Source organism: Calidris pugnax, unplaced genomic scaffold, assembly GCF_001431845.1.
Source record: "Calidris pugnax isolate Ruff unplaced genomic scaffold, ASM143184v1 scaffold499, whole genome shotgun sequence".
Classification (NCBI taxonomy): Eukaryota; Metazoa; Chordata; class Aves; order Charadriiformes; family Scolopacidae; genus Calidris; species Calidris pugnax.
Genome location: NW_015092476.1, coordinates 1,022,833 through 1,034,839, shown reverse-complemented (window position 1 = coordinate 1,034,839; position 12,007 = coordinate 1,022,833). Strand labels below are relative to the sequence as shown.

Genomic DNA, 12,007 nt, shown 5'->3' with positions numbered 1-12,007 from the left:
CTGCTCCTGTCATGATTCCCTTGGGAGAAGAGGCCAACCCCCACCTCTCGACACCCTCCTTTCAGGGAGCTGTAGAGGGCAAGGAGGTCTCCCCTCAGCCTCCTCTTCTCCAAACTAAACATGCCCAGTTCCCTCAGTCTCTCCTCGTAGGACTTGTTCTCCAGACCCTCACCAGCTTGGTGGCTCTCCTCTGGACACGCTCCAGCACTTCAATAGAAAAAACCTGCATCCCTTCCTCCCCACAGCTGTGTTGTAATGAAATCCTTACCCAAAAAATGGGCTTCTCAGAGGATTCGTCATGACTCTGCCATGAGAGGTCAGCCAAAAGAGGATGGGTCACGGGGGCAGGGATGCATGGATGGGTTGCAGTGGTTATTTTCAAGACTGTGTTGCAGGAAACACACATTATAACATCTGTGCCAACCTTCAGCTCAGATCGTTGCAATGACATTTTTTCACAGGACACAGAAAATATTGAGAACTTCCAGAAGGTCATTTGGGAGAGACAGGTAGGAACAAGTTTGTAGAGAGAAAAGAGGCATTTAGGGTGAATGCATGAACGGGTCTGTGGAAGAACCACAACAGCGAATGCGGCCACTTAGAGCAAGTGCATTTTATTGGGTCATGTTCTGGACCTCTTTCTGGAGCTACAGAAAGGATGGAGAGATGTTAACGTACTGAAGCACCAATCAGGGAAAGGAAAGGCACTTTTGATCCCTCAGAAGGAAGTGGCAAGGAAGAACTTCCTCGAACTTCCAAGAGCGTCAAAGGAGACTTTCATGGCTCGTGGTCATCCTTCTCCTGAAAGCAGAAAGAGGAGGCATAATGGGGAGAGGTCACATTGATTAATAAAACACCATTATAGAACAGTCTTTGGAGACTTTTTACATAGTGGTTTTACATACTTATATATTTCACCTCTACACAGATACCCGTGTGTGTCTGCATACATGTGCACAGCTTCTGTGCATGTACACGCGTGTTATGTATATCACACATATTGTAAGTCCAGCCAGGTGATTTTGCTAAAATCGCCTTACTGAGCTAATAAGTGTAATTTGGCAAGGAAAACAAGCCAAGTCATCAGCCGCGTGAGCACCTGCATGTTTGACTCAAGCTGCTGTCATGGTTCCAAGCCTCTTTCTGTGCGCCGCGCACAGGAGCTCAGCTGTGCACAATCACACGCCCACGAACACACCCCTGTCTGTTTGCACAGTGGGCTGCAGCCTGGCTTCTGAAGGAGCAGAATAGAAGTTCAAAAAAAATGATTCTACGTGCCTCAACGGGGTGTTGGAGGGACGCTTGATGAGTGAGAGCAACCAGCCCCGGTCTGTGTTGGTCTTTCCCTGTGTGGTTTTAAGGAGGAGCCAGATGTTCTTTCGGAATCAGAATTGTCCAGGTTGGAAGGGACCTTTTAGATTGTCTAGTCCAACTGTCAACCTAACTCTGATAAAACCCATCACTAGACCATGTCTCTAAGCACTGTGCCAACCCGTCTTTTGGATCCCTCCAGGGATGGTGCCTCAACCAGCTCCCTGGGCAGCTCATTCCAAGGTTTAAAAACCCTTTCCATGTAAAAAAAAATCCTAATATCCAATCTGAACCTCCCCTGGTGCAACTTGAGGCCATTTCCTCTTGTCCTTTTCTGTCACTGGGGTGAACACAGCCCACACATTTACATGTGTCTGGGCTGTCACTCTTAAAGTGGGGCTTTTTCCCTTAGCAATGTCCCTAAAAGCCTACTCACAGCCCATTCCCACTCATGCCCCACACAGGATGCCCCTGTTTACTGCAGGGGGGTTGGACTAGATGACCTTTAAAGGTCCCTTCCAACCCAACACATTCTATGATTCTATGAAACGTGGTGATGACACACATCACTGATGTCTGAGTGTCCCCAAAACACTTGCCTGGCAGGACCCTCTGCATTAATTCTGCGGGTCTGGCTGACCTAACGCCTCTTTCCTCCTTTTCTGCAAAAAGCCAGGTATTTGAGGCTTCCTAAAACACACGACTCTCTCCTTGTTTCCATTCCCTGCACTGGGGACCAGAGATGGTCCATTGCAACATCTGCCTCCCCCTGCTCAGTGTCTTCTATTGCTCCTGCTCTGCTCATTTAGGTTATTGCTCCACTTTCTCTGGGCCTTGCCATCTGCTACCGGGACCCAGGGTGCTCCGTCCTGTCCTCTAACCTTCTCCTCCTCCTCCAAAAACTGCCTGTCTAAAACATGGCACTGCAGAAAACAAGCAGGAGAGCATCATGGATGAGGGAGGGATGCAACAGTAGGCTCTATGGCAAAAGGGCAGCATCTAGGAGAGGAGAACAGGGACAGGCTGCACAGGAGGAATTTGGAAATGCTGCCCAGGACCTAGGTATGATGGGCAGGAACCTTCAACAGGAGGTGAGTTTTTCCAGGCAGGAGCATCCTTGTTGGGTGACACAGGCTGGAGAACAGCTCTGCAAAAGGTGGCCAGGAGGGGGTCTCGACAGCCAGAGAGGTGAACACCAGCCACCAGCAATGTCCTGGAAGCAAGGAGGGCCACCAGCACCCTGGGCTGCCCTCATGGGCAGTGGTCCTGCATGGTGGTGCGTGGCAGGAGGGCAGGAGGTGGGCAATGTCTAAAGAAAGAAGTTTTGCCCATTTGGAGAGTGAAACACTCCCAGGAGCTTGTGCGGACTCTGTCCTTGAAGGTTTGCCAAGACCTGACTGGGTAAAGCCCTGAGCAACCTGGTCTGATCCCACAGCTGACCCTGCTGGGATCAAGGGGTTGGACGAGGCACCTCCAGAGGTCTCCTCTGACCTGACCAATTCCATGATTCTCCTCTTGTTTGTCAGCAATTCGTCCCAGAAGCCCTCTCAGCTGCACTTGCAAAGCCAAGGCCCTAAACTACCTTTGCCTCAACGCTGAAGAGCTCTTCCCTGCTCTGCTGATCTTCTGTGGGCTGTTTGCCCATGCAGAAGGCACTGCACGCACACATGTGGGTCCTCCACAAACTTCATCCCTCTGCATATATTCTGGCTGGTCTCCTGATACAGCAGTTCTCCATTCCTGCGTGCAAGCACCTCAGAAAGTCCTGCTGAGGGTCACCACACACCCCACCCACAGAAAAGTACAGTGGGTCCCTCACAGAGTGCTCAGACATGTTTTAAAGCTGATTGCAATATAATAAAAGCCCATCTTCTGTCAGCAGTCAGGCTGAAACTTTGTTTTAGAGAAACAGGCTCTGTCTTCTGATTAGGGAAAAAACAAAAGGAATGAAAGATCTACAAGCTGAACCACTTTGTCTAGGTCCTAGGCAAAGTCTAGCAGCTGGAAGCTGTGTTTTCAGAGATTTTGGTGACACTTCTTTCAAGTATGTGGGGAAGAAATTCACAGTGTATATACTGCAACAGGGAATCCCAGAAATTAATTCATGCTGCTGCCATGTCAGGGCACAAAGCACAGCTCCACCAAGTCATGCTTCAGTATTACAAATATTCAGATTTGTCCATACCACTGAAAAAAGCATTTCTGCTGTCCAGAGAGCCCCCCCAGCACTTACCCTGTGGCTACTTCAGGGCGCCGATCTGCCGCAGCATCGTGGGGAGGTTCTGCCTCAGCCTCTCCAGGTCGGAAAACCCCCCGATGCAGCGTCTCCCGATGAACACGCGTGGGACCTGGGCACAAAACACAGACTGATGAGTGGAGCCAGGCTGCTGCTGGCAAAGAACCAGGGAGGATTTGTTGGGGAAGCAGAGGTCATGCTGAGGAGACTGTGGTTTATTAAGTCCTCCTCTTGTCCCACCCCCTCCTCTCTCTGAAAGTCTGCTTTCTGGTAGAAAAGAAGGGGTAAGGGACACTCTGCATTTTATAGTGGCTACAGGAGGATAAAACCACACTCCAGGGCAGCTCTGGGGATGCTCCAAACACATCATCCCAGAGCAGTGAGCCAGCAGCTCCAAGAGCCGAGACCTGGAGTGGCATGGACCATGCATGAACACATGGCAGGTTCTCATAGAATCAGAAGGATTCTGATTCTTCTGGGTCAGAAGGAACCTTTCAGATCATGGAGTCCAACCACCAACCCAACACTGACAAGCCCACCACTGACCCATGTCCCTCAGCACCACGTCTGCCTGGTTTTTAAATCCCTCTAGGGATGGTGACTCCACCACTGCCCTGGGCAGCCATGTGTCCAGGAGTCCCACCATCCTCCCTAGTGCTTCCCAGGCACGTCAAGTTGCCCAGCAGGATGTGCTGCTGGCCCCCTGACGGCCACCACTGCTGTCAGAGTCACTTGGCACCAAAAACTTACATTTCTGGGACAAACCCTTCTCCGTGTACCCTTTTCCTGACCTTTTGCCCTCCTTCTGCTTTACAGTCCCGACCGACTGCTGTTTTCCTGCCCGTGCTGGTTCCTTTATTTTCCTGTCTCACAGTGGTTGCCCGGGTGCAAGATGAGTGGCAATCAGTGCAGAGCCAGATTTTAAAAGAAACACAACCCCCCCCCCCAAAAAAAAAACCCCCCAAAATACCAGGAACAATCACTGAACATCAGTCTGTGAGCCTTCCATAAGGCACACGTGCTGCTCTCCACAGAGGGAAGTGAAAATTGTTGTTGAGATGGGAAAGAGCACCCCAGCAAAGCAAGGGAAGATAAGAAATGAAAATACAGGCAGAACTGAAATTATTGAGGTGATGGTAATAGCTGAAGGATTCAAGACAAAAGACATGGGAAAGATTAGGCATAAAATATGAAGGGGGAAAGCATATAGTTCACAGACAGCATCTCGGAAAGCCCTCTCCCCTGCTCCTGTGCAGGTCTCACTTTGGGAGGAGGACACTCTGACACTGAGGAGGGGCCCCCAGTGATGTGATGTGCACCCCAGCCCATAGGTGTGTTGCAGTTTGTCCCCTCCCTTTCCCTTTCCCTTTCCCTTTCCCTTTCCCTTTCCCTTTCCCTCTTCACCTTGGATTTTTTGCCCTCAGCCAGTTCTCCTCCCAGCCCCTCGCATCCCCGTATCGATGAACGTCCCAAAGGAGCCACCTCTGATCCGTTCTCCCCCAGCCCTTGTCCCACCCACATGGGAAAAGGAGACAGCTTTGTTCAGCAAGTTGGTGGTGTGGGATGAAGAACAAACACCTCCAAGCTTTCTTCAAAGTTTTCCCATCACTGTAAATCCCCCAAATCCCAGCAGATGCCAAGACAAACCTTCTTCTGACACCCTGACCCCAGTGACACTCGTCACCCTTTTGTCGCCCCGAATGCCAGCCGTCCCTCTCCCCAACCCCTCTGCTGCTGGAAATTACCTTCTCCTTTCGTTAACTGTCTCCTCTCTCTGGCAGACCTCACGCCATCCCTCTTCAGCCTGGAAATCTGCTTCCACTTTCTCCTGCTGCTAATCTTATTAGCTCCCCTCCTGCTGGGAAATCAGTTTCTACATGCAGTGTGTTGCTTCACTGACAAAGCTGGCCATCCTCTCCTTCTCTCCCTCCCTCCCTCCCAAATTCCCCGGCTACTGGGAAAACACTTCTGCTTTTGGGATCTGCTTTCAGCATCCCAGCCCAGCTCAGTGCTCTGCTGTGGTTTGGTGGGTGCTGTGAGGTTTCCTGAGGTCCGTGGGGATGGTCACCGGTACACGGCAGCTGGCAGCATGGCAAAGCTGGGAAACAGCGTGGTGGGTCGGGGTCAAGGAAGGCATACATGGATTAACAACACTTTCCTAAAAGGTCCAGCACTACAGAGGGCCAGGGCCATGGGAAGAAACATAAAGGGTATTTGTTGGCAATTGGTGCAGACAAAGGGTGGCAGGATGATCTGGGAGACCAAGAACTGAGCTTCAGGATAGTTGGGCGTTGGATGCTCTTCCCAAGAAGTTGAGCAAGACACCTCACATGGGCCTGGGTGACACATGGGGAGCAGCCCAGGCTGTCAGTGGGATCATCAAGGGCAGGTTGGATCAGGCTCTGAGCAACCTGGTGCGCTGGAAGATGTCCCTGCTCGTGGCAGGGGTGTTGGAAATAGATGGCCTTTGAAGGTTCCTTCCCACCCAAACCATCCTGTTATTCTGTGACCACCATGCCCTTCTGGGCCCAGGCGAAACATCAGGCAAGGGCTACAGATTAACAGCCTGACAGCCCCCAGAGAGCAAAGACATTAATGGTCTTGCCCACATCCCCCAGACAAACTGTCCACCACAGCCGGGGTGTGAGGCTGGGCTCCAGCACTGTCCTCATTAACTGGTCCATGATGGACCCTCCTGTGCTGTCTCCTTCAAGGGGTGGGTAAATCCAGACGTGCCCAGGTGCTACCACCCAATTCCCAAAGTCAGGATGGGGACAGGGAGTCAAGCAAGAAACAAGGTCGCCTCTGCCACCCCTAAAAGGTTAAAATTGAGCAGGCAGGACCAGACACAAGCCAGGAAAGAGGGTTTACTATGAGATCGAGGGCTTTACAGGAGGTGCAGGCAGTGTTAGCACCAGAACTTTGCCATCACTCAGGTGGGACAGATGCAGGGACACTTTCCACCAGGCCAGCTGGCAGCCCCACTGTCCCCAAAGCAGAGCTACAGGTCTGGGTTTTCCCTGACTGGATGTGTGCAGGAGAAACCCCCCCAAAACCCAGGGACAGAGGGTCCCCAGCACTTCCCTCCTGCCCTGGTTGCGTGGAGGCTGTTGGCCTTTGTCATCATTAAGGTGGATTGTAGGGGAAAAAAAAAACCAAACCAGGTGTGTTGATTACTCAGAGGTATCACTAAGGCTGAGGGGTGAACTCTCTGCCCTGCGTGACAGCTCCTATGAGGAAATTACTTCCTGAAACTCAGGCACGAAGCGCTGCTCCCCATGACAGATCTGAACACTGACTTAAGCTCCAAAAGAAACAGCAGCTGAACTTTGTAAGCACGGCGCCTGCTTGATGCCCAGCTGCAGGGGTGGACCTCAGAATGTTCTTTCTGCTCAAAGCCAGAGGGAGAAACAGATGTCCAATTTCAGACAAACTCCCAGCTCTATGTTCTTGCTCCTCTGCAAATCTGTGCTACCCCATAGGAAGAGCTTTGGAGGAGCTGTGGCTCTCTGCCCTAAAAAGATGAAGGTACCCCTCTCCTCCAGCCCTTCTTTAGCTGCTGGAGTCATGATCTGAGCCTTAAATCAGCCTTTTTTCCATGTTTCTGCAGCAAAGGGCATTTGAAAGATGCAACTCTGGTCCCTGTGGTGGCATGGGCAGAGCTATTGGGAAAATCAAGGCATTTTTAAATATGGAAAATTGGGGCAGCTTCTCCCCTTGGTCTGGCATAGAGCATGGTGGGGAAAGAGACCTCCCTTCAGTCTCCTCGCCCAGCCAGGCTGTGGGGCAGCTGGGACAAAAGGATCAGCAAATTCTGAATTACAGAAGCGAGAACTCACCGTTCTTTGCCCTGTGGTACGCTGGAAGTAATCCTGGACGTCGTCCAACCCCGTAATATCAAACTCTTGCAGAGACCCAGGAATGAAGTTGTATCCCTTGAGCATCTCCATGGCATTCCTGCTGTAAGGGCAGCCCCTCTTAATGAACACAGTCACTCTGTCATCCCTGATTCTGCTCATCACGTACCTCTCAGCCATTCTGCTCTTCCCGGAGAAGCTGGAGCTCTGCCCTTCTCCGTCGAGCCCTCAGGAGGATGGGACAGCCACAATCTCAGCCCCGGCTATTTATGAGCCACAGGGTGCCTTCCTCCCTGAAAACTCCTCCCCAGGAGGATGTAGCCCCATCTCCAGACCGAGTGCTTTAAAGCAGCAACACATTTACTTTCTGTCTGCTTTTTATAAATATCTGAATTCCCGAGCAAAGTGACAGTATAAAAGCAGGAAGGGGGTTAGTTTCCAGGTGTTGTTTCAGTGCCTGGGCCGCGGGGCAAGGTTTGGTTATGCCCGTCCTGTCCCTCACCTCACCCACTGCAGGAGGCTGAAAACACCTTGAGGGGACAGTGCCGACATGAGGAGACCTGCAAGGAACTTAATTCCCAGCTTCCCACCCCACAAGCAGAAAAAAGATTGTTCTGTGGGAACATACTTCTCCCTGCAAGCGTTCTATAATGGGTGGGATTTTTGGCCTACAATTTAAAGTGCCTAAAGGGCTTGCCAGCCTTGTTTCCATTCCTAAAGGGCCTGTGTTTTACCCCCCAGACCCCCGGAACTAACAACCAAAAGTGGTCAAAGAATCAGTTCCAGAACTGGGGGGGAAAAAATGCCCAAAAATGTTACTTTAGCAGACCTATGTTGAAAAAGAACGCCAACACCAACCACAAACCCACACACACACCCCACACCCACCCGCAAACAGACACAACCCAACAATCTTGGGCACTAGAGCATGCCCTGAAGAGCCACGTTTACATGTTTCTTAAAGCCCTCCGGGGATGGTGACTCCACCACCTCCCTGGGCAGGCTGTCCCAGGGCCTGACCACCCTCTCAGGAAAGTCATTCTTCCTCAGATCTAATCTAAACCTGCCCTGCCCCAACTTCAGACCATTTCCTCTGCTCCTGTCATGATTCCCTTGGGAGAAGAGGCCAACCCCCACCTCTCTACACCCTCCTTTCAGGGAGCTGTAATGGGCAATGAGGTCTCCCTCTCCCCTCAGCCTCATCTTCTCCAAACTCACATAAATGGAGTGCTGTGATTGATGGCTACCAACTTTTCAGAAGGGACAGGCAAGGAAAGAGAGGTGGTGGGGTGGCCCTTTATGTTAAGAGCACTATTGTATGCCTAGAACTTAGCATTATGCATGATGACAGTGTTGAGTGTCTACGGATAAGAATCAAGGGGAAGACCAATAAGGCAGACATGGTGGTGGGAGTTTGTTACAGACCCCCAAACCAGGATATAAAGGCTGATGAAATATTCTATAAGCAGCTGGCAGAGCCTCACGATCGCTCTCCCTTGTACTCATGGGGGACTTCAACTTCACAGGTATCTGCTGGAGAGGCATCAGTCCTGGAGATTCTTGGAGTGCATGGAAGACAACTTGCTAATGCAGCTGATGAGGGAACCGACCAGGGAAAGTGCCCTACTGGACCTGCTGATAGTTACCTCAGAAGGTCTTGTGGGGGATGTAACCGTTGGAGGTCATCTTGGGCAGAATGATCACGAAATGATACAATTTTCAGTCTTACCAAAGCAAGGTGGGGGGCCAGCAAAACTGCCACCTTGGACTTCCGAAGGGCAGACTTTGGCCTCTTGAGGAGCATCCTCTGCTCCTGTCATGATTCCCTTGGGAGAAGAGGCCAACCCCCACCTCTCTACACCCTCCTTTCAGGGAGCTGTAATGGGCAATGAGGTCTCCCTCTCCCCTCAGCCTCATCTTCTCCAAACTCACATAAATGGAGTGCTGTGATTGATGGCTACCAACTTTTCAGAAGGGACAGGCAAGGAAAGAGAGGTGGTGGGGTGGCCCTTTATGTTAAGAGCACTATTGTATGCCTAGAACTTAGCATTATGCATGATGACAGTGTTGAGTGTCTACGGATAAGAATCAAGGGGAAGACCAATAAGGCAGACATGGTGGTGGGAGTTTGTTACAGACCCCCAAACCAGGATATAAAGGCTGATGAAATATTCTATAAGCAGCTGGCAGAGCCTCACGATCGCTCTCCCTTGTACTCATGGGGGACTTCAACTTCACAGGTATCTGCTGGAGAGGCATCAGTCCTGGAGATTCTTGGAGTGCATGGAAGACAACTTGCTAATGCAGCTGATGAGGGAACCGACCAGGGAAAGTGCCCTACTGGACCTGCTGATAGTTACCTCAGAAGGTCTTGTGGGGGATGTAACCGTTGGAGGTCATCTTGGGCAGAATGATCACGAAATGATACAATTTTCAGTCTTACCAAAGCAAGGTGGGGGGCCAGCAAAACTGCCACCTTGGACTTCCGAAGGGCAGACTTTGGCCTCTTGAGGAGCATGGTTGAAAGCATCCCTTGGGAGACAGTCCTGAAGGGCAAAGGTGCCCAGGAAGGCTGGTTGTACTTCAAGGAGGCACTCTTAAAAGCGCAGGAAAGAGCCATACCCAAGTCCCCAAAAACAAGCAGGAAGGGAAGAAGACCAGCCTGGCTAAATAGAGAGCTTTGGCTGGAGCTCAGGAACAAAAAGGTTTATGATCTTTGGAAAAGGGGCCTGGCAGGCAAGGAGAAATACCAGGAAGTGGTGACAATATGCAGGGGGAAAACTAGAACAGCCAAGGCTCAAGCTGAGCTCATCTTGGCCACTACAGTTAAGAATAACAAAAAGGGTTTTTTGGGGTATGTAAACAGTAAAAGGAAGATTAGGGATAATGTGGGCCCACTGATGAATGGGACGGGCACCCTAGTGGTGGAAGACACGGAGACAGAAGGGGACTTCAACTTCACAGGTATCTGCTGGAGAGGCATCAGTCCTGGAGATTCTTGGAGTGCATGGAAGACAACTTGCTAATGCAGCTGATGAGGGAACCGACCAGGGAAAGTGCCCTACTGGACCTGCTGATAGTTACCTCAGAAGGTCTTGTGGGGGATGTAACCGTTGGAGGTCATCTTGGGCAGAATGATCACGAAATGATACAATTTTCAGTCTTACCAAAGCAAGGTGGGGGGCCAGCAAAACTGCCACCTTGGACTTCCGAAGGGCAGACTTTGGCCTCTTGAGGAGCATGGTTGAAAGCATCCCTTGGGAGACAGTCCTGAAGGGCAAAGGTGCCCAGGAAGGCTGGTTGTACTTCAAGGAGGCACTCTTAAAAGCGCAGGAAAGAGCCATACCCAAGTCCCAAAAAACAAGCAGGAAGGGAAGAAGACCAGCCTGGCTAAATAGAGAGCTTTGGCTGGAGCTCAGGAACAAAAAGGTTTATGATCTTTGGAAAAGGGGCCTGGCAGGCAAGGAGAAATACCAGGAAGTGGTGACAATATGCAGGGGGAAAACTAGAACAGCCAAGGCTCAAGCTGAGCTCATCTTGGCCACTACAGTTAAGAATAACAAAAAGGGTTTTTTGGGGTATGTAAACAGTAAAAGGAAGATTAGGGATAATGTGGGCCCACTGATGAATGGGACGGGCACCCTAGTGGTGGAAGACACGGAGACAGAATTGCTGAATCCCTTCTTTTCTTCAGTCTTCAGTCTTTACTGCTAAGGCTGCCCCTTGTGAATCTCTGGCCCTTGCAGGCAAGGAGAAATACCAGGAAGTGGTGACAATATGCAGGGGGAAAACTAGAACAGCCAAGGCTCAAGCTGAGCTCATCTTGGCCACTACAGTTAAGAATAACAAAAAGGGTTTTTTGGGGTATGTAAACAGTAAAAGGAAGATTAGGGATAATGTGGGCCCACTGATGAATGGGACGGGCACCCTAGTGGTGGAAGACACGGAGACAGAATTGCTGAATCCCTTCTTTTCTTCAGTCTTCAGTCTTTACTGCTAAGGCTGCCCCTTGTGAATCTCTGGCCCTTGACTCATTCTAGATGTCATCTCCAAACAACTTGAAGAGCGGGGGGTTATTGGAAGTGGGCAACACGGGTTTACCAAGGGTAAATCATGCTTGACCAATCTGAGAGCCTTCTATGATGCCATAACTGGTTGGATGGATGAAGGGACGGCAGTAGATGTCATCTACCTTGACTTCAGCAAGGCTTTTGACACTGTCTCCCATAACATCCTCATTAGGAAACTAAGGAAATGTGGGCTGGATGAGGGGACGGTGAGGTGGATTGAGAACTGGCTGTGACAGGACCCAAAGGGCATTGATTAATGGAGCAGGTTCAAGCTGGAGGCCTGTGACCAGTGGTGTCCCCCAGGGGTCAATACTTGGTCCAGTGCTGTTCAACATATTCATCAGTGACCTGGACGAGGGGACAGAGTGCATCCTCAGCAAGTTTGCTGATGATACCAAACTGGGAGGAGTGGCTGACACCCCGGAGGGCTGTGCTGCCATCCAGTGAGACTTGGACAGGCTGGAGAGCTGGGCAAGGAAGAACCTCATGAGGTTCAACAGGGAAAAGTGTAGGGTCCTGCACCTGGGGAAGAA

General features: G+C 50.9%; 1 protein-coding gene across 1 annotated transcript; it reads right to left on the bottom strand.

Moving 5' to 3' along the window:
* Positions 1–613: 613 nt before the first annotated feature.
* On the bottom strand, positions 614–7,641 carry GLRX (glutaredoxin). The gene is made up of 3 exons (XM_014962566.1): positions 7,387–7,641; positions 3,545–3,659; positions 614–801 (listed from the first exon to the last, which is right to left on the bottom strand). The coding sequence occupies exons 1-2, from the start codon at positions 7,582–7,584 to the stop codon at positions 3,552–3,554; spliced, it is 306 nt and encodes a 101-aa protein (XP_014818052.1). The 5' UTR covers positions 7,585–7,641; the 3' UTR covers positions 614–801; positions 3,545–3,551.
* Positions 7,642–12,007: the final 4,366 nt, after the last annotated feature.

Coding starts and splice junctions, on each gene's coding strand:
- GLRX (XM_014962566.1), bottom strand. CDS start 7,584: ATGGCTGAGAGGTACGTGATGAGCAGAATCAGGGATGACAGAGTGACT. Junction 3,660..7,386: donor GTACCACAGGGCAAAGAACG/GTGAGTTCTCGC, acceptor TTTTGTGCCCAG/GTCCCACGCGTGTTCATCGG.